The sequence below is a fragment of the Trichogramma pretiosum genome, unplaced genomic scaffold (genome assembly GCF_000599845.2).
Source record: "Trichogramma pretiosum strain Unisexual culture from Peru unplaced genomic scaffold, Tpre_2.0 scaffold1, whole genome shotgun sequence".
Lineage (NCBI taxonomy): Eukaryota > Metazoa > Arthropoda > Insecta > Hymenoptera > Trichogrammatidae > Trichogramma > Trichogramma pretiosum.
The window spans coordinates 318,096-340,064 of NW_019641703.1; the positions used below are offsets into that span (position 1 = coordinate 318,096).

General features: G+C 37.7%; 1 protein-coding gene across 2 annotated transcripts; it reads right to left on the reverse strand.

Annotated features, from left to right (window-relative positions):
- Positions 1-9,905: 9,905 nt before the first annotated feature.
- LOC106655448 lies at positions 9,906-21,262 on the reverse strand. 2 transcript variants are annotated; one of them, XM_014375847.2, is made up of 4 exons: positions 21,141-21,262; positions 14,290-14,667; positions 11,731-11,982; positions 9,906-10,591 (listed from the first exon to the last, which is right to left on the reverse strand). In XM_014375847.2, the coding sequence occupies exons 2-4, from the start codon at positions 14,665-14,667 to the stop codon at positions 10,496-10,498; spliced, it is 726 nt and encodes a 241-aa protein (XP_014231333.1). In that variant the 5' UTR covers positions 21,141-21,262; the 3' UTR covers positions 9,906-10,495. The 2 variants fall into 2 exon arrangements, with proteins under 2 accessions (XP_014231333.1, XP_014231328.1); XM_014375842.2 differs by lacking the exon at positions 21,141-21,262 and adding an exon at positions 17,190-17,278.
- Between the last annotated feature and the right edge of the window lie 707 nt (positions 21,263-21,969).

Here is a 21,969-nt window from a genome sequence, read left to right on the forward strand (position 1 = left end):
CTAAATGCCTATCTGCAATAAGATATCGAAATGATTACAGAGCGCACGAGCAAGAGATGTGTATTAACTTATGTATCGACGAAAAATTCAACTCGGGGATTCATGAAAAATCATATTATACTGCACGCACTCGAGCGAAGCTGCGAATTTCTTACGTATTACGTAAGGGATTCGTGAAAATTTAACGACGCACTTGTAACGATCTGGTAAAACGTCTGGAAATGTTTGCTCGAGAAGAAACTATTTATATTACACTTTTTAATTACGTTCGTGCCCATGAACCTCTGCGGCAACGACTACAATCTCGCGTTATATGAGTATGTATGTATAATGCGTACGATTGGCAAAATTATAATGTATACGTCTCGACGTATCTTTGATTTCTCGAGATTGAATCGCGAATATGTATTTCATTAACTAAAATGGCTCGTTTGTGTTTATTTATATCGTATGCCAATAAAGCATCGCAGGTGAATGGCGCCCGCCGATACGTCTATTATACGGGAGGTTTAATTCACCCACGGCCCGAGTAGTCACATTAAATAAAACACACCCATTTAATTCTATAATATGAAAGATCGGAGACGGAGGAGTCGTCGAAAGGAGAAAGAGAGAGAGAATGAATAAAATGACGTAAATTACGAGTCACGACGACAATGTGTATTAAAAAATAAACAAAATGTACATTAAAGTCGCGTAACAATGAGCAGCGCCACAATTGCTGTTTTTCTTTCTTCTTCCCCCGTATAATAAATGCTATCGTATACCCATACAGATTAACTTTGTGATTCATACTTTTACATCATAAATTATATAAAACTGAATTTCTGCAGTTCTGTCTCTGTGCTGCTGCTATGTCGTCGTCGTCGACGACAAGTATCAGCCTTTTCCATTATCCACATCAATCAGAGAGCTGCGCTTGCTTCGAGCTGAGCTGCTATATAGTAGTGAAAATCTCGATCCCGAGCGCGCGCGCATCGTGTATCATACGTTGCATTCAAGGCTACACACATATCATATAAAGGCTTCATCGCGTGCAATTTATATATAACACGAAAACTCATGCATTATTGAGCGATTTTTACATGTACTACCGATCGTTATATTACTCGGGGCGATTTTTCGAAACTAAATAGCCGTGGCTCTTGCTCTGCGCGCACGTGAAAAAAAGGCCGCGAGCTGCACCGGTCGATCGTTGAGCGATCGCCACACGTACAAACGCTTATTTATAAATAAATATATAGCAGGAGACGCGCACACACACACATACACTTGAGGGAAAGACTGTCATATCGAAAATTTGCAACACGCATATTCGATTGCACCCGCAAGCGTTTATAATGATATAGAAGTGTCGTGTGCGAACGCGCCGCGGGTAACGTATAACGCGCCGGTGTAATGCCACCATGGTAAACAGAAAACCATTGAAAGGTTTTTGTGTTGCTCGACAAGCGTATGATTCGGAAATATCGTATCTCATATAAGTACTGTATATGCGAGTATACGGCCGATCGAAAGTTCGCGAGATGTTTTTGATTTATTTAGACCACTGCGAGTCAATGATAATCCACAGCGATCGGTTTTGATAAATTGCGAAGTTATAATGCGAGGTAAAAAAAACACTCGTAATCTCATTTCTATTCAGTTCGATATTATACGTGCCCCAGCTGCGTCAGGCGTAGCTCGAACGCGCAGAAAAACGTGTATAATTTTTAAGATCGCAATGAAAGAGAGCAAAGAGAAAAAAAAGCATGAAGTAAACCGCAGATCGGTATATAGGCAATATATATCGTGGGGGTCCGGCCTTGAGGTTAATTTCGCATTGTTGTCGATCGTATTTGGAACGAAAACTCATCGATCGTTTATAATCGGAAGGACTACTTTTCGACGGCGATCGATCGCGCCGCGCGAGCACGAAACACAATGCATCCATTAATCGCCGTCATTAGCGAGCTGAAAAATCGGTTACATACGCGTACGCGTACACCTACGTATACGCGGAACCATAACTGCGGCTCCTTATAGATTAGCGATTATGCGTTACCCAAACTCTCTGCTGTACGCGCGCGAATCGTATAATATTTTGATTAAAAAGTTCCTGCGCCGTCATCGCACGGGTAAATTTTGCAATTCTTGTGTGTGTACGTTGCATCGACGCGCCAAAATGAATTCACAATATAGAACCGCGATTGCTATCCAGTAGGCAAAATGAAAAATTTCGTATTATACGCTCATGTGCGCGCGTATTCGTAGATCCGGTTGATCAAAGCGCGCGAAAGAGGCGCATAATCATGACGCGTAATTGAATTTGTGTACGTCGAACTATTCGGCGCTTGTATAAAAAGAATATTCATGAGTTTTTTTCTTTTCTGTTTAATGATTCCGTAAGTTTTCCGCGTGATTATTCTCCTTTTTTTTCTATATCTCGACATTTTGGACCCGGAATAAAAATACCTCGGAGCTTTTGACGAAGTAATGTACCGCCTTCAGAAAAAAAATGTTTATAATACGCCCGCGACGTGTAGTCGCGGTTATATAAGCGAATAATACAGGAGAGCCCAGTTATAAGGATGCAGCCGATATATGTACAACGTTATATACGTTACTCGATTTCTTTCTTTATATTCTGTAACCGGTGGCCTATGTGCACTGCGTCTTTACGAGTCTCCGTATGTGTATATCTGTACGAGCGCACATGCCCACGCCCCGCACTTGGCTGGAATTCAAAAGCTGCACTCGCACGCGAATTTCGCTCATTATTTCGACTGCCGCAGCTCCGCGTAATGTACTTTTATGCACTTACTCGCGCGCTCGGGGTTGAGATTGGAGATTTATTAAACGCGGATTGATGATTTTATAAACTATTATCTTAACTGCGCGCGTCGACGCGCCGGGCCGGTTAAATGCCCGTGTCAATTTGAGGAGAATTGCGTAAATCTTGCGGCCTCGCGACGACGACGACGACGACGGCAGTATTACATATAGAGGGCGAGAGAAAGAAAGATATAACGATAGCAACTTCGACTTCACAGTGGCTCGAACGCGGAACGCTGAGAATGAAGACAAAAAAGTTTCCTTGTCTTTTGTGTACATAATAGCACCAAAGTTCGCCATCATTAATTGGGGAAGGTCAACTGAACAGTAGCAACAACAGCAGCAGCAACCCGGTAGCAAGTGAGAATGAAGAGTGTGTGTATATAATGTATCGATGAAAAATTTTCCCGATAAAATCAGAGAAATCGCGCTAGTAGCTCGGAGGTTGACACTCGAGCACGCGCGCGCACGCGAAAGCGATACTTTTTTCTTTCTTTATCTTTGTGCGCGAGTCGAGCAGCGGTGCGTCGTCGAGCCTCGATTTTTTTGCCTTCGAGGCAGCAGCGGCGGCGGCAGCGACTGCTCGTGCATGGAACAACAACAACGCGTGCGCAAGCCACGGGGTAGAGGAATCTCGAGATAAATATTTTTCTCTCCGGCATTTTTCCGTAACGTGTACAGTATGAGCGATCGAGAGGAGCTGCATTATTTCGTCGCATAAGAGATTTATAATGCGTGTATATGAAAGGATGGAAATTGAAAGAGGAGAGTCGAGAAAAAAAAGAAATTATCCTGGAGGGATATTGTGTAGATCGTTATGCATCTCGGATCGTATACAATTATATATCGGAGTGAAACTGATATCACGAGCTTGCCGTGGCGCAACGATTATACTTACGCGTACACACTGCATTGCGTAATTTTGCGCGATGAAAATTTAAAACACATATAAATCGGATTTTCGAACTCGTTGTGACGAATCGTAAACTTCGGAGCGCGATTATTGCCCCGCTGTATACGTGCACGCTTGGGCTTGTTGCATACGTATATGTCCCTTTCATTCGATCGCGCCGCGGCAAGGTATAACTCGGAAAAAATAATTAATCTCGATTTCCTGCTGTGTGCGCGTTGCGTTGCTTAAAATTAGACTCGGGAGCCCGAAAAATCGGCCGCAAAAAAGGAGCTACGCTGCTGCGTCGCTGTTGCACAAATCGTGCGTGAGTTCGAAAAATAAAAAGACTCGACGTACTCGCGCGTGTGCGACACTTTCTCTCCTTGCGCGCACGCGCATATTATACATTCGCGATTTGATAAAGTCTTATCAATCGGTCGATTTTCTAAATATTACACAATAATTCATACGCGTATTAACCTCGCCCGCGGGAAAATTCATAAAGAAAGTCACTAAATACCTTGGGTTATGCTATAATATCGCGTGCGTCTAAAATACGACCGTACTCGGCGCGATCGTCTAATGAAATTAGCGCTGATAGCCGCGCGCCGTTCCAATCGTCGAGCTTTGATGTGCGGAATGTTCCGTCAAATTTTATTATATGTCAACGAGACTTTCTCGCCCGTAAATCGACCTTAGTCCGGCTTTAATATTTTGCTCGTAGATTGTCGTAAAATTTGTATGCAGGAGATGAAACGCTGAAATAATCGCTAATGTTGTTGGACGCGAGAAAAACTAACCGTTGCTTGTGAGAAGAGTTTCCTTCTGCGAATGATTCCTATTTTTGTGTACGAACGCTAATAAATTAAAAATTTACCAGATAATCGATCATTTAACAAAATATGAGCAACAGTCCGAAAAATCCAAAAAAATTATTTGAAATATTTATGAATGAATGTGTGTAAATAAAAAATCGATTCGGTGGGTATGAATAAGACAGATTTCTGCCTCGTTGAGCCTATGACATTTTCTTGGCTAATTGAAAATCATAGTTAGCTTTGAAAGCCAAGCAGCATTTGCTTGGGACCCGGATAAACATTGCTTGACAACGGGTTGCTTAGTCTATAAAGCAGCGGCTGTTTAGGATGTCAGTGCAGTTCTTGCTTTTATTTTGTTTCACGGTACTTAGTTTTAGAAGTCCAGAAAATTCCTGGAGAAATTGTCACAAAATTGTATTAAATTACATTAAATTTAAATTGTTTTAAATATTCTAAAGACAATTTATAAACAGATAAATCGAATACTCAATTGTAAACAATATGCTCATAAACGATTTTCACATTGTCCTTCGACATAGTGATCATGTTTACAGTATAAACAAATTAATTTGAATATGATCGTTCTCGACAAAGAAACCATAATACAAACAGATAATTTTATCTTATTTAATGTCCGTGGCACTAAATAGAAGATTCGATATCGTTTATTTTAAGTACTAAAATGGATAAAAGTGAGGATAAAACCGAGGAGGTAGTCTCAGACATTAATTTAAGTGAACACGACATTATTGTTTCGAACGACAAAAAATATGTTTGTGATATTTGTCAGGAGGCATTTGAACTAGAATCAAGCATGATAATACACCGAGACATAATTCACAATCAACAAAAAAATTACGAATGCGACAAGTGCGAAAAGAAATTCGAGTTCCGAAGTCATTTGAGTAGACACCAAATATCAGTACACAAAAGCACAAAAGATTTTGCATGCCACCAATGCGAGAAGAAATTTGTGAAAAAATCGAGTTTGTTTGTGCACCAAAAATTAGTACACAAAAAACACGAAGATTTCACATGTAACAAGTGCAAGAGGAAATTTGATAATAAATCAACTTTACTCAAGCACAAAAAAATATTCCATGACGTTTTCAAAGATTACTTATGTGAAAAATGCGCTAAAAGATTTGGAAATAAACATAGTTTGCATGTGCACATAAAGACAGTACACGAAGGTCGGAAAGATTTCGCCTTCAAAGTCCAAAAAGATTACTTATGTGACGATTGCGGAAAAAATTCGGAAATAAATCAAGTTTGCTCTTGCATCAAAAGTCAACCCATGAAGGGCGTAGAGATTTCGCATGCGACAAGTGCGAAAAAAAATTTGAACTAAAATCGAATTTGCTCTCACACCAAATGGTAGTACATGAAGGTCGTAAAGATTACGAATACAACAATTGTGACAAGAAATTTGGAATTAAATCAGATTTGTCGAAGCACCAAAGAATAGTACTCGAAGGTCGGAAAGATTACGTATGCCACAATTGCGATAAGAAATTTGGGGATCGAAGCAATCTGAACAAACACCGAAAAACAGTCCACGAAAATCGCAGAGATTTCACATGCGACAGGTGCGAAAAGAAATTTGGGATTAAACGCTCTTTAATAAAACACAAAAAAACCGTTCACGAAGGTCTTCGAGATTATGCATGCGACAAATGCGACAAGAAATTTGGAGATCTAAGTAATTTGATTAAACACAAAAAAACAGTCCACGAAGGTCGTCGAGATTATCCATGCGAAAAGTGTGAGAAGAAATTTTTACATAAATCGGCTTTACTTTTTCACCAAAAAACAATACATGAAGATGGCAAAGATTATGCATGTAACGAATGTGAGAAAAAATTTGGGGTACAATCAAAATTGATCAGACACCAAAGTATAGTTCATGAAGGTCGTAAAGATTTTACATGCAACTATTGTGAGAAGAAATTTGGACAAAAATCGACCTTGTTTGTGCACATAAAGACAGTACACGAAGGTCGCAAAGATTACGCGTGTGACAAGTGCGAGAGAAAATTTGCATACAAATCAGAGTTGTTGAGGCACCAAAGGACTGTACATGAAGTTCATAAGATGTACGCACGCGATAAATGCGGGAAGAAATTTGGGGATCAAAGCAATCTGAACAAACACCGAAAAACAATACACGAAAGTCGCAGAAATTTCGTATGCGACAGGTGCGACAAGAAATTTGGACAAAAATCGACTTTGCTTTCCCACCAAATGGCAGTACACGAAAATCGCAAAGATTTTGCATGCGACAAGTGCGAGAAAAAATTTGGACAAAGATCGAAATTGATCAGACACCAAAATACAGTCCACGAAGGTCGTAAAGATTTCGCATGCGACAAGTGCAAAAAGAAATTTGGACTGAAATTTACTCTGATTAGGCACCAACAGACAGTTCATGTAGAAGGCAAAGTTTATGGAAGCTACAATTTGGAGAAGTAATGATGATTGTCAATCGTAAATATGGATAGATACTTAAATATATATGGTTATCAAAAATTGCAATAAAAATTGAAATGATTAATTCTTACCTGATATTAAATATCATTACACGTTTGTTACCTTTCTTGACTGCCGTTGTGGTGTTTTCATGGAATCAGATTTTTTACTTTTTCGAAAATGAGTTAAAGTCCTTACTACATTACAGAACGTTTCTTTTCCTTAATACTTTCATCAATTCGAAATCTCATATAAATGCTTTTGAAATTTCGGGGGGGTAGCACTTTTTCTAATCTGCCACTGTATACAATGTATACGTATTGTAAAAATACGAGCGTTACAAGAAAATAATATTTAAGAGTATGCTCATGGAAAAGAGGCATTCATAGTTTTGTTAATTCATCATTTACTTAGTTGTAACAAAAAAAGTCAAGTTCGAGTCTAGTACTTGAAAAACAACTTGATTTAATCGAGTCAAGTACTCGAAGCACATCCCTACTCAAGACATTCACAATGGAATTATTAATATGTATTAGTGTAAATCTCCCTGAAACGACAGTCAATCTTGTAGTTAAGTCATAGGTAGACTGTGTCAAGTAGAATTTTCAGACTCCACAAGAGAAGTAATAAAGTTTGGTAAATATGTCTAATTTATAAAAAAACAGGGTTAAAACGTTCTGTTTCAACAGAAAAAATAATAGATGTGATGAGGGACATGGGTGTATTTGACAAACAAGGACGATTAAAGAATAAAAGCGATCCTGTGTGGGCTGGAGCCGAAGAAAAATTTGAAAGTACCCTAATAGCACAATACGTTTTTATAACGTTACTGAAAGGTTAGATTGGAAACCTTGGAACGTTTCAGAAAAAAGTGTAAAAAACGTTTGTAGAACCTTCCAGAAACGTTTAAATGTCCACCCCTAAATTTCGTTTCTGAATGTATACAACGTAGTAGGAACGTTTAAAAAACGTTCTGCCTGGACTTAATCAATACAAAAATCCTGCAACTCAGAAAATGGCATTCTGTACGGTTTTAAAGCCATTTAAACTATTTGAAAAATAATTAGACAGAATTATTTCCGGTCACCTTATACATATTTACTTAACTTGATTATTTCTCTTGTGTATTTTCGAAATTTTACTTAACGCCATCTATCGATGAATTATTCAACTGATATGCTGCCCGACATCTCATGTTCCCTATTTCTTCTATCTCATTTATCTTCCTACACAAGGAAGTTTACATTTTTAGGACATGTAATGCCAGTTAGGATAACTAGGGGCTTTTACTTGCGCGTTTGCATTTCTCCATCTTTTGATAAGTTTGAAAAGTTTAACTTGTTCTAAATTCAAGTTACATTATTTAAATTATATTAAGTAGAGAATAACTAAAAAAAATAAATGAATATTTAATTAATATTTGGTAATATTAAATATTTGATAATATAAAAAAGGGAGGCATTCAATTCTTTACGAGTCCCTGATATTTACTTTGATCGCATCGACGCAGTTATATTTCCAGCCTCCGTCATGCATTCATATATCCTATTCCGTAATAGAACCGATAGATCACAGCCGTGCAAATAACTCATAATTCTGCAGCAGCCTCGGATGGGAAATTTTGAAGGATAATTGAAATTGATACTCACGTTTATTATCGATTTTATTGGGTAGCGGTCCATTGTGAACGCTTAAATAAAATAAAATAAGGGCTTGTATCGTGTCGGTGGCATGCTCTTCCTTTTATAATAAAATGATTCATTCGAGTGATCAAATTCATTGAACCTCGCGAATCAGAACTGCACTTTATCCAGTGGAATTGGATCGGTTATTCAACAAACGAATTTTCACGCGATCTATAAATCAATCGATCGAGTGTGTGCGCGCCTCATCATTCCTCCAAGCTCGATTTATATAATTTCGAGCCTAACGATGTGTCGTGTCGTATATATATAAACGCGCGACACCCTATAGTGGTGCGATTGGAGCTATATCGTATATATAGGCTCGTTATTCGCCGTTGTTAAGTCCTTTGTCAGTAACGTCAAAATCCAAGAGGCAAACGAGTAATATATTTTCATTAGTAGCGCGGGATATACAGGTTGATTTACGGAGTGAAACAATCAAAAAAAGGAACACAAACTTATTTTCCACTTTTAGTTCTTGGACCGTTACTTCTACTTTTCATTCGTTCGTTCTTCTTTAAATACGTGCATTACATAGCCAAGCGCGATATCGAACTGAATAATACATGAAGCAGCACATATGACGAGAATAATCACCAAAATACACGAAAAAGTGCACGGCACGACACGTGATTCTTTTTCGTGTGTATTTTATTATTCTTTTGTCTTGCTTCGATCCTACACGTGAAATGATAATTGAGACGTTACAGACGTTTCCTCTTTTTCTTTTTTTTTTTTTTTTTACAATATTGTTATGCGCACGCTCGATCGACCTGCATTATTATTATAACGCTGGAATACGAAATTTATTACACACAATGTGTATAAGTCTCTATACTACAATATGGTTGTTGGGTAATCGCAGACTTGCAGCAGCAGCAACAGCCGAGCACACTCGAAGATGAAATTTTGCTTATACACTGATGTATTCCTCGATACACACGTCGGAGGCGAACTTTTACTTTTTTTCGCCAACTTTTAAGGTACATTTGACTCCAAAAGAGGTATCCATCGATAACACATAAATTTTCTCGAACGCTGATCGCGCGCTGACGTTTTGCTCAAAAGTATGCGTTGCTTTTTATCGAAAGTAGTGGATCTTCGAAACAAACCGAGCTTGAAGTTCGTTACCTGCAGGCTGCATTATAGTGAAGTTTCCGAAAAAGTAAATTTCACCGAGCGATGGTTTCGTCGAAATGAAGATTGTTGAGATATTTATTTCTTTTTTGTTCGTTTTTTATTCACTTATATTGAACAAAGATTAATTAAGAATTAATAAAACCAATACTGCAGTATCGATGTCTATAGCAGTATACACTTTCCAAAAATTGTATTTAAAACTAAAATATATTACAACCTAGTTAATAATCTATAATTTTCATAAACGTATTTTCTGTTACACATGAGTGATACAAAATAAATATTTACAAATCCTAAAACATAACTCGTAAAATAAAAAACTAACAAAACAGTTGAAGTATTTTTCCTTTCACATTACAAAAAGTGTCTAAAATACATTTTCTAAACTTATAAACACAAACCCTCGGGATTAAGAGGCTTACAAAAGCTTGTCAAGGAGACGAAATTTCAATTTTCACAAAATCTAAATTATACGCGCTGCAAACAATATTTTTAATGATAACAATTCTATCAATAAAAATACATTCAGCCTTTTATTTTTCCACTAAAGTCTTTGGCAATTTATGAAGACAAACACGGATTCCTTTATACCATAAAACATAAAGTACACCTATTGAAATTTTCCACAATCAGCGATGAGCAAATCAGCAAAATCAGAATGTAAAACGTCAGTCGTTTCAGTTCTTCGGATAATTCTTCGGGTTATCTTGCAGAAATCCACCGATCGAGTTGCCAAGCTCCCTTCTGAACTCTGCGGCGTTTTTCTTCGATTGCTGTGAACATAAAACGGTCAAATTAATAAAAATAAACAAAATTGTATTTTGAAACAGTGTTGAAATCATTAGTGAGTAAAAATGTAACAAAATTGTATCGACGTAAATGCATTGTCTCTTAAGCAACCTGTCGAGTAAAGTGAGCTCGCGTGACGTCTCAATCCTTCGCACGATATGCAGATTATACGAGAAAATTTTTAATAAGCACAGCTTTTAATCGTTTCGGATCAGAGGCACGCGATCCTCGTTAATGTATGTACTTTGAGGATAAGAATCCACTTGTGAGGTATATCATACGTAGGAAAGAAAAAAATTCAATCGCTGAACCATATATGCAAGTACATTAAATACTTCATTTTTCCCGTGTAACTCACGCATGCACCGATACTTCGGCCTGTCAAATTTATGTCATCTGTCGAGTGCTTTTATTTTAAAAAGTCTCCACGTACACGATCTTAAAATGTCAAGTCTTCCATCAAATCATGTCCATTAACCCTTCGAACGAATTTTTTCTCCTTCGTTGTCGTTACATACACGCTCGTAGATGTCAAGAAATCTTAAAATCGATAATCACAAAATACGCGTGTATGCACAATATTATACCGCATATTAAAAGATGCATCAAAAGGCAATTATGCACGTATACAATGCATAATAGGAACGGGCGGGCGAACTTATATACACGTGTACCTACGCGCGTCTACACGGCCATAAATTTAAACGAAAGTGCAATTTGGAAGGCAACGAGAACCGCCGGCTTTACGTAACGGATAAATTACTTTTTCGCAATGTTCACCTGGCTCGCGAAATTAATCAAGAAAATTGTTTCTCGCGCGCGCGCGGGAGCTTTGACTCGCGGATATAGACCTGCTACACGAGAACACGAGAGGCTACAACCTTTAACGTCGCATGAAATAATACAATTTATCGTCGTGCATTAAGTACAAATTGCGATCAGGATTATATCTAAATAATCGAGATCATTTCGTCGTCGCCATCGTCGTTGGCCAGTTTTTCCTGTGGTAGATTTAATTTCTAATTTTTCGCTCAGTCATCATCACGGTCAAGTCGTCTCCCATCAAAGTTGGAACAATTGTCAAAAGTTTCAGCACGAGTACTCAAGTAGCAGTATCTCTTACTTCCATGGCGTCCCTCCATTCGATTCCAAACAAGCGGACCAGGCCCTTCACATTTCTTCTAATAATACCCATTATGACGCTTGGGTCAGTTTTTTTCATTTCCTCTTCTTCTCCTTCTTTTTTTTCTTTGCCTTGGCTGCCGTTCGTTGATTTTCCACTCGTCTTTTTCGGTTTGTTCGCACCATCGAAGTCGATGGCGTTATTGAGCACACCGCGAATTTGACTTATGGCTGATCTGGTATCGTTGAAAGTCTGAAACGTTTTACAATTTTTTTTACTTATTTTTTGTGAACAGTAAATGAGAAAGAAAATAACAGATCGATTTATTGAAAAATTGAAACACATGTCTGCTCACGCGTGCTCGAATATTGCGTGATAACCGTCGGGCAAGAAGAGTAATGAGATATTATGTAAATGAACGCTCTTGCACTGCATTGAATTTGGGCCAATCTCGAAAAAAAAAGTGCGGGCTCGATTCGTCTTGCGGTATATAAGGTACACACATAAGTGCCGCAACGCGAATGATTTTCGGATCTTCTGAGATATGCGTTTGGCGCACGCGAAGAGGGCAATTTAAATTACATTACAACGTTGAGGTTTTTGTGAAAAAGTAATGCTTGCTTCGCGTGCGCTGCATTAAAAATTCGTGCCCGCATTTTCATTTCGTGAGTATAAACTTTTTTGTTCAACCAGATTGTTAAAATTTAAATTGGATGGCTTCTTGATTGTATATTAATAAATGATCACCAGTCTCATTTATGCTTCACTGATTTATGGTTTCACTGATTGCATAAAGTCAAATAAAGTTAATCGAAATTACTTTTTTTGTTGTGTAATGAATATTTATAGTAAATATTATCACGAAATTATAAAAATACATTTGATTGAAACTTAATTTCGTATCATCAGTTTTCAAAAATATTAAACTTATTTAAGTATTGATTATTAGAAGTTTTACATTAAATTTCATTCCAAAAAAAGAACAAAAAACTAATTAATTCTTTGATCATTTCTAATTTAAGGTACAATAAAATAGAGTTCAGGTGAACGAGTGATGTAACAGAGAAAGACCGGTTAGCAGAAATGAATGAAAAACAGTGCCTGGTTCATTGGCAACCCGCTAGTCACTGGTGTCTTTACAACAGCATATAAATAGGAGTTGAATCATGCAATTGTTGCAGAAATGTTAAGTTACGATGTACAGTTATTATTATCCGTCTCATTTTTAAAAATTATAAATGAATTTTTAAATAATTAAAGTTATCAACTTTCTAATGTATAATTTTAAATATTGTATTTTATTTGACAAATAATTTAAATATAAATTTAAAAGTGTGTAAATCTATGAAATATTTGTTTGTTAAAACACTAAAAACATATAGAAAAGGTTTCAATTAAGTTCTAATTACGAATTAAAACTATAATTGATTCAACAAGATGATTCAAAATTGAATGATTGAAGTATGTTATGAAATTATTAGCGTATCAAAATGGTGCGATTTTTTTTTCATTTTCCATGTGTAATACAAAGAAAATAAAGCGTCATTGCATTATGCAATTTACTAACTATTTATTTCGACACGATCGCGACCAGAGATGTATTTTTAAAAAATTTTTTATTGCTTCTCTAGGCCCCTAATATACTATCACTATACAAATTTAAATGCACTTTTTACTTCAAAGGCTATTTTAACGATTTATTCAACTGTCCGTTGCCTGAATGAACGATCAATCACTGTAACTTCGAGGTTATTCAACAGCACTGCAACATTACCATAAAATTACGGAGTGTGACTTTATTACGAGAAGTAAAGATGATTCAAAAAGAAATGGCAAAAAAGTTAATGGGAAGATAATCTCCGAAAGTCTTTTCCATGCAAACAGTGACTTCAATGATTGGTTGGCGAGACTTTCAAATCTCTCGGGAAAGATTTTCGCGTTATTGCGCAGCTTCGGCGCCTCTTTCATTTCAATTATTATACAATTGAATGATAAATTTATGGACTGTCAAAGCCTTCCAATTTGCGTATTAAGTTGTTGAAAGTACGTAATTACGTAGTATTTCGTCAATATAAAACTTAATAAAAATTGAAGTACATCTATCTTGGGATGTATGCAGTTCTATTCCTACTTGAAATGCTCAATATTAATATAGTGTTCAAATAACCATAATATTATAATTTAAAATTTTTTAATATACACGATCATCAACTTTTTCTGTTATGATTATATTACAAATATTCAAGCAAATTTAAAAGTGATTTTTTTAAAAAATGTTGACCAGTTTTCAGCTACTTTAAAAGCGATCAATCACTTCAAGGCCTCACCACTAGATGGCGAGGATCTGTATATCTGCAAGTGGAAAAGTAAAAAAATTGTATAAATCAGAAATGGTTTTGTGAAAATTTACCGGCCCCCCTCGTGGTTCTGAACCTTACTACTACTTAAGTCAAAGAGTAGCAATTAAATTTTAAGCATTTCTACCAGTAATTTTTTTCAATTAAGGTGCTCATACTTTTGACAAATCGATACTCTGTTTTTATTCAAGATATTACAAACCTCGAAAGTAGATTTAGCTATGGTCCATAAAAATCCAGGTCTCTGCGGCTTTTTTTCAACTTTACGAGCTTTTTTGCCCGTTACTTGACTTTTTACCGAGCTTTTTGCCGAGCTTTTTGCCGAAATTTCTGCATCGCTCTGGGGACTTCTTGGTATTCTCCTGTAATTGTATAAAACTCCTAATGGTTGTACATCGGACAATTTATCGTTGGCCTCGTAATTTTTCTTCCTCTCTATCTCTGCGCCCGAAGTTAAATCTTCAACTTCCAAATATTTATTGACTTTTGGCAGTCTGTCGGCATCACATGTGAAGATGTATACAATTATCAGTAGGAAAGTAAGGTATAGCTTCGCTGCCATCTGCGACCTTGGATTCATCTGAAATAATGAAAAAAATTTATCATCTTGAACGGTATATGATGATGAATAAGTCTTTTTTTGCTAATACGCATTATTAGCTTACGTAATGAAAATGAATCAAAAATGGCTTTCTATTCGATAAACGATATAATTTCAATGAGGTAATAAATACGTTCTATCAATAATGCAATCTTCGAAATAATAACTATAATTTCGCTATGAAGTTTCTGAGTATGTATTTGCGAATCGATTGAAATCATAGATTGCATTTTCATTATTTGGATATTGCGGAATACCACAAATAAACTGTACGCAACTAGCGGCCATTCAATTCCTAGATTTCACTTGAAAATTCAAATGCATTTTTCATATCAACCACAGCATTGCATGCAACTAAACGTATGTCATAAATTTAACCTCAATAGACGAGAAAAGCTTCGCCTTGCTCATTTAGTGTTTTTTTCTACTTGTGAACAGAAACAAATGAAGCAGGTGCGTAGAGAATTTTAAATGCTAAGACAGTTTCTTTTCCATTGTAAAAGCGAAATGAATTGCTTAATTTTTTTTAAAAAAGACTCATGACGTGAATAAAACTTTCATATTTTTTTTCATATATTTTAATAAGTATGTTTGTTTGCGTTGTGAACGCGAACAATATTCATTGTTGGAAATAGCGACACTGAAAAGCTCGAACAAAAATTTGAAAATAGAACACGAGGAAAATAGTAGATTCTAAGAAAGCTAATAAAGGACATGCAAAAAATTAGTATTAATTATACTGCATCGAGTCGAACGCAAACATTACAGCTGACCTTTTCCAATGTCATTGTACTCGATACTTATCGACGAATTGTTCTTAATCAATAGGTTTTAAAGTAAAACTGAGACACCAGAGGCATTTAGTCCTGCACGAATGCTTTCTTTGTCATTTTTGCAAGTAATCGTCAATTCATTACTCAATACTTAGTGCCAGTTAGCGAATCTTGCATAGTTATTATCATCGAGTAAAAACTTGGATGAATATTTCATAAATATGTTGGAAAACTTTTTTCTGGTCACTCGCTCTCATTCATTACACAAGTACACCTCGAAAGATTTCAAAATATTTTCTATTTGCGTATTCCTATGAAGGAAAACCAGTTTTACAAGTTGTCGGTGCAGTTACTGACAAAAAAGTTACAAATTTACCTTGCCATCTAAGTTCACATCGAAGCAAAAATATTATGCATCTCCAAAAGAAAATTCATTCCTCTGTGACATATTTTTAGATAATTAATCTACACTTTTGTAAAAAGAAATGATTTTTACTTTCGTTTAATAGAAACAATAAAAAAATTCATAACAAAATCAATCATCGTCCATCAATCAATCATTTTTCCAAACGTTAACACCGCGGGATGCATATAATAAATTGATTAACGAGTACCATGTGCCATTTGAGCTCCAGCGGCTCAAAGTGAGTGCGGTAAACGAACTCGCGCAATAAAAGTGCATTTCACGTCTGTGTGTGTGTGCGTATGTGGCAACGTAGATATGTACGTATAGTGGCCGGTCAGCGTGAAATGATCGCGTACACACACTCACTTACTGCACGCAAGTATACATACATGCGAGGCCATTACACGAGAACGAGAGTGAAAGCGAAGTCGAACGAGTTTGGCTGGACGCGAGGTGCGCTCGTGTGATAACACAAAAGATTTACAAGCTTCTCGTTACGATGAAGTCGAGGATTGCGGCGAGCGTATTGGACTATTCGATAATAAGATTATTATGTTTTCCGATTCGCAAAATTTGGCATAAGATGTATAGAATTAGTAGAAACCGCAGCAGTACGTGTCGTTAGCTGTCAAAATTCATACGAGATTTTCTGAAAAATTGTTAATGCGCGTTACTTTCATACACAAACAGCGAAATCATCGTCTATACATACAAACGTTATGCAAGTGATTAGTCCACAACACAACTTTTTCTCGTAATCTAAATTTAATGACTCGGTGAAAATCCATCGTTAATATACCAACTTTCGGCTTCGCTCGATAAAAATAATCTTGCACAAATCTCGCGCTAAATTATTCTTAAAAACGGACGCGCTAATGATGCACACGAAGAAAGTAATCTCTCTATTTGTCATTTTTGCACACACAGCTTTGGTGAGAGATGCCACTTTCAGTTTTTTAATGAGAAAATAAATGCACCACACGGTGCGACGAGAGGCGTTGCGCACGCTTATATACATTAAACGAGCATACGTTGGGAATGACACTCCATGTGTGTATGCTTATGTGCATGTGTCAAGGAGACAAACAATGAGCTCGAGGATCTTCCAAATCACATGCGGTGCAACGACGTGGAAAATAACACTTTAGGCTCGACACCACTTGGTCCTTTGTTGTACAAATAAATGAAAGGTTTCACTTCCAAGAAAAGCCATGGTTGACACCAGCGCCACCGCGACGATCACCATGCACGAAACAAAAAAAGTCACGCCACGCCAAACAAAACAAAAAAATCGGTACAAATGCAAAGCCAAAATTCATTACCTTGAACGAGGCGATGATAATTCTTGATGCGTTTTTTTCGATAATTTAGCAGGCGCATCGTGTGTGATAAATATGTGTGTGTGTTTGCGTTGTGTGCGTTAACAGCTATGCAGCAGCGTGCGACACTTGAAGAAGAACACCTCGACGGCCAGTCTCAGCACGTAGCCCGAGCAGAAGAAGAACATGAAGAATATCGCCAGGAAGACCAAACGACCGACCGTGTAAGCCGTCTTCGGTGAGAAGCTGAAGCGCTCGGCACTGATGCAGCGTAGCATCGACACGCTGGCGGACATTTTTCACGAAAGATCGGTTTACTATTTATCCGTTCTTTACTTTTCTTTTGATTATCTCGACAAATGTATTGATTTATAATAAACTGTATTGGTAAACACTAGAACTATTGTTTTATGTATTAGCTGCTGCAGGGGCTCGGACCGAGACGGCAGACGGCGTCCGAGTGAGGCTGTTCTGAGGCGCGTTGCAGAGCCGAGGCTGTTGTTGCTGCTGCTGCGCCACGCGAGACAGAGAGAGAGACTTTCTACGCGCGAGCGCCCGCGCGCGACTTCCGCGAGTAGTGCACCGCGGCCGAGGCAGCGCTGCCGCAGGCAACCATTTTTGCACACACAGACATACAGGCAACAACGTTGGTGGAGTTGTCTATGTGCAGTACTATTACTATGTTCGCGCATATATCGAGAGACCTGCACTAAGGCGAGAGTGAATATGGATGCACTCGAACAATTCGAAAATTTGTATTTCGTTTGTATCTACTTCCAGGACGACGTGTGTGAGGCGAGCAGGTTCAGGGACTCGTAGGCGCGAGGAAGATACAAGTTACGTACGCCTAAGTGAAAATAAGTGGAGGAAAGGATAAATCGCGTGTGGTGCAGGAGGACGGAGGAAAAGAGGAGGGTAAGCGCAGTGAAAACGAGAGTGTCTTGGCGTACCTCGGGCAGCGCAGCGCCGCACGGCCTTGGGTCCCCCGCGCGCGAGCCCGACCAGATGTGCGCGCCAAAGGAAATCGAAAGTTTTATGCGCTGCTGCAGCTCCTTCACTCAAGGTGGGAGAAACGATCGCGAGAGAGCAAACGATATCGGTACAAGCGCACGGAGTGGTTTTCGATCGAGAGTGAGAGTGAACGCGCTTACGCTTGCTCGCTCGGCGCGCAGTTTTTGTTATATATATAAACAAGCTCGGCTCTCGAGCTTCGTCCGGTTCTTCGGGCGACGTAATACGTAATTGACGAGATTATCCCGAAACCACGAGGCAGGCACGATCGAGCGAGGAAATGCTCATTATTCGGAAAACTACGATTGAAACTACGCAACGGCTTATCGTTCAAGACAAATTGATGCTAGAATCGAGATGAAAACTTTTGAAGCCTGCCTGAAAATATTTTTCTGAAAAACTACACTGTAGTAAAAAACGTCAAATTTAATGCAGATCAATGCGAAAATAGGCATTAATTTAAGTTAAAACAACCGACACCGTATTTTGTTCAAGGTAATTTTACATGAAACCTTCGTGGAGCAATTAATGTATCAGTGCTGATTTATTTTTTTACATAAACTGCACATAAAATTCATGAAGATTCAATCAAGTACATTATTTTCGATGCAAAAATGAAGAAAAAGGATTTTGTTCTACACTTAAATTTAAAAAGCTTGATCTGAAACTAATGTTTTGATACTGATTTACTTAATTTTGTGTTGATTCACTCAAAACATTTCAGAAAATTCAATCATAATCAAAGTTAATCTCTGCCGCTAGATGGCAATTACCATTATCTGTAAATCTGCAAGTGGTATCGTCAAAATAATTGTATAAGTCATGAAATATAAATGTTACGAGAGCAATTAGTTGTATAGGGCTTGATCATTTTTGATAAAATACATAAATCGCAAAAAGGAAATTTCTGAAATCGAAAACTTACACTTGCATCCGTTGACGAGTATACTCGGCACACTCTTCGCGCCGATCGCTTTCACGCAGACATTTTTAATGTACCTAAGTGTGCGTAAGTATTATCGAGTACTACAGCGCACAGCCTCCGAGGAATTTCAGCTGGTGCTGGTGCTGGTGCTGTAACCGCGGGCGTAATATCGATCGAGATCGCGCCGCTTTTGCGAATGTTTATTTATCGTCGCGCGAGATCGGCTCTCCGAAGTAATTGGAGGAGAGGATGTATGTTACACATAATATGAATTCATACATAATGCGAATACGTAAGTATATAGGCGTGTGCGCGTATAATACATAAGTGTATTTCGGCTGTATCGCTCTTGCATCAGTGACACGTAACGATCCGTACGCGCGGTCAAGCTGCCCTGTTTTTTTGCGTACGCGACAAGTGTCTTGTACACCACCGGCATCTTTCACTTATAAAGCCGGGCACGGGTTCGAAGTTGACGGCGACGATGGGCGCGCATTACGACGATCGGAGAGGTGAAAGCGTTGACAAAAAAAGAAACGATTATAACATTCCTTCTGTTCGTATGATACAATTAGTGCGTGTAGCGAGCACACAAAATATAACGCATTATACGTGCCGAGCAGTCTAATGAATCGATTAATTGTACGTTGTAGCGGTCAAAAATGGCGATATTACGAGCTCGAAAAAATATGTAATCGGAAGTGCAGGCTCTTGGCCGTGGAGGGAAACGAGAATATGATTAATCGGTAAAAGTGTCGATGCATTTTGCATCTAATTGAATGTCTGCCGCACGAGCTAGAGTGCGTATATAATTAGTTTAAAACTTTCGAGTTTGTCTATCGAAAGAAAAGATCGAAGACTGATGCCTGCGCTCGAGTTTCCAAGCGTTTTAAACGACAGTTTAATTGTTGCACGGAGTATATATTTAGCTTTCGTTCCTGAATTGATGCTGTACTAATTTTTCACTGACATACCTAACAGATCGGCATATGTAATTGATTTCGTTGTCTAAACTCACGCGCATTATTTCAGCGAATAATTCACCGTGACGTTGCGGGTAAAAGTTTCGTCTGTGCAGTCATCAATTATAACAATATTTCAATGTTGACATTTATCCACTTAACACCTGTTGAGGCTATTTCGGAAATTAATTTTTGCGTGAGCGGCAATGAAAATATTTTTGCGAAACGTAAGATAAATTCGCGAATTCAATGGACGTCATGCGACACAAAAAATGCAACTCATATTCGCGCTTTCACTTTCCGTATGACGTTTGCTCTCGGCTTGACGTCCACAAAGAGCAAACATTCATACACCGGTGCATCTCACGTTGCAGTGCACTCAAGGGGCGCATACGTATACGATGTGAAATTTTTTTCAAGTGATCGTCAAACATTCTTTACATATTTATTTGTTTTTTTAGTTTGTTTGTTTTTTTGTTTGTTTCTTTTTAAAAACTTGGAAAGTAATCAAACAATGTCTTGAGATCTGCAAAGATCTTGAAAGTTTGAAAAAAATATTTTTATTCTATTCGTTGATAAGAGCGTAGATAGATAAGAGATACGCTATTTTCACAATTAATTAGGCTTAGATAGATCAATCCATTATTAATATCAAAACTAAATAATTTCAATTGAATAAATAAAATATGTTCGAAAAAGAAAATTTAAACTGAAAATTTCTCGCGTATTAATTAACTTATTAAAAAATAATTTTAATCCATGTACGAGAAATGAAAGAAGCCGTATAGATTTATGCTCGTGAAATTGTATAAGTGTTACATAAATCGATCTCCTATGCTCGGTAATGCTCGAAATTTCATCACTTACCGGTCATTGACCGGCTCTTTAAAAACCCAGCATGAATTTCTACACTTATTTGTCTGCTCCTGTGCCAATGTCAAAATGCGAATAATTGAAGCAAAGCGATTATGCCAACCAAATTTTTTGAATCAATACACGCGGGTGAAAGAGCAACACGCTAAATGAAAATATTTTATAAAATTCTCTGAACATTACCTTGATATTTGTTTAGTACAAAGACGACGACGACGACACAAAATTGTTCCATAAAAACTATACACACTTTTGCACTGTTTCAAAACACGGGACAACGAGGAGTATATACTTGTCAAGTGATCGAACAAACTTCGAATGCCAAACGACGAATCTTCTCAAATCCGCTGAAACAAAATCGAAACGTCAAAGTCACATCAAAGTCGTGATCATTGCCGAGAATCCTTCCTCGGCAAGGAGTAAAAGCAGAATGCGATAGTCGATACGAGACTCGATAGTCGCATCAAACGAGGAGTTTATAATCTATGGTTATAATAGGCTCGACTTTCATATATGCCGAGCAAATGTGTATGTATGTATGTTGTACGCTGAATTGCGACCGATTGATGCGACGACGACGTTCGATTTTCTCTCCTGTCTTCGCGATATTTGTTGCGCAAAATGAAATCGAATGCGAAACGATCGTTGAGAAATTACAAGTATTGGTAACGAGGCGCCGTTCTGTGCGATCCGAGAAATTAGACTATTTCGCGATGAAAAATCTTGGAAATTTCAATGCAGGAAGAAAGAAAATAAAAAAAAGTCTCAATCTAAAGAAAATGCAGCAAGCATCGACGCGTTATAATTTTAACACCCAACGTTAAATATTCAAGTATGATTCACGAATTAAAAAAAGAAACAATTAATAATTTAATCCTTACCTATCATTGGTATCAACCTTTCAACTTGATCGAGTAAACGCAGCGCGCGAAACGATGTCTAGTCACAGGCCACGAGGAATCCGAACGTCCCGCGTACACACAGACACACGTCCTGCCGGACAGCGCGAACC

Bases quoted from the DNA above. Each gene is read 5' to 3' on its own strand.
- LOC106655448 (XM_014375847.2), bottom strand. From the start codon at position 14,667: ATGAATCCAAGGTCGCAGATGGCAGCGAAGCTATACCTTACTTTCCTA. The intron at 11,983-14,289 runs GTTTGTAATATC...AAAACGTTTCAG, and splicing joins TAGCTAAATCTACTTTCGAG to ACTTTCAACGATACCAGATC. The intron at 10,592-11,730 runs GTAAGAGATACT...TTATGTTCACAG, and splicing joins AATGGAGGGACGCCATGGAA to CAATCGAAGAAAAACGCCGC.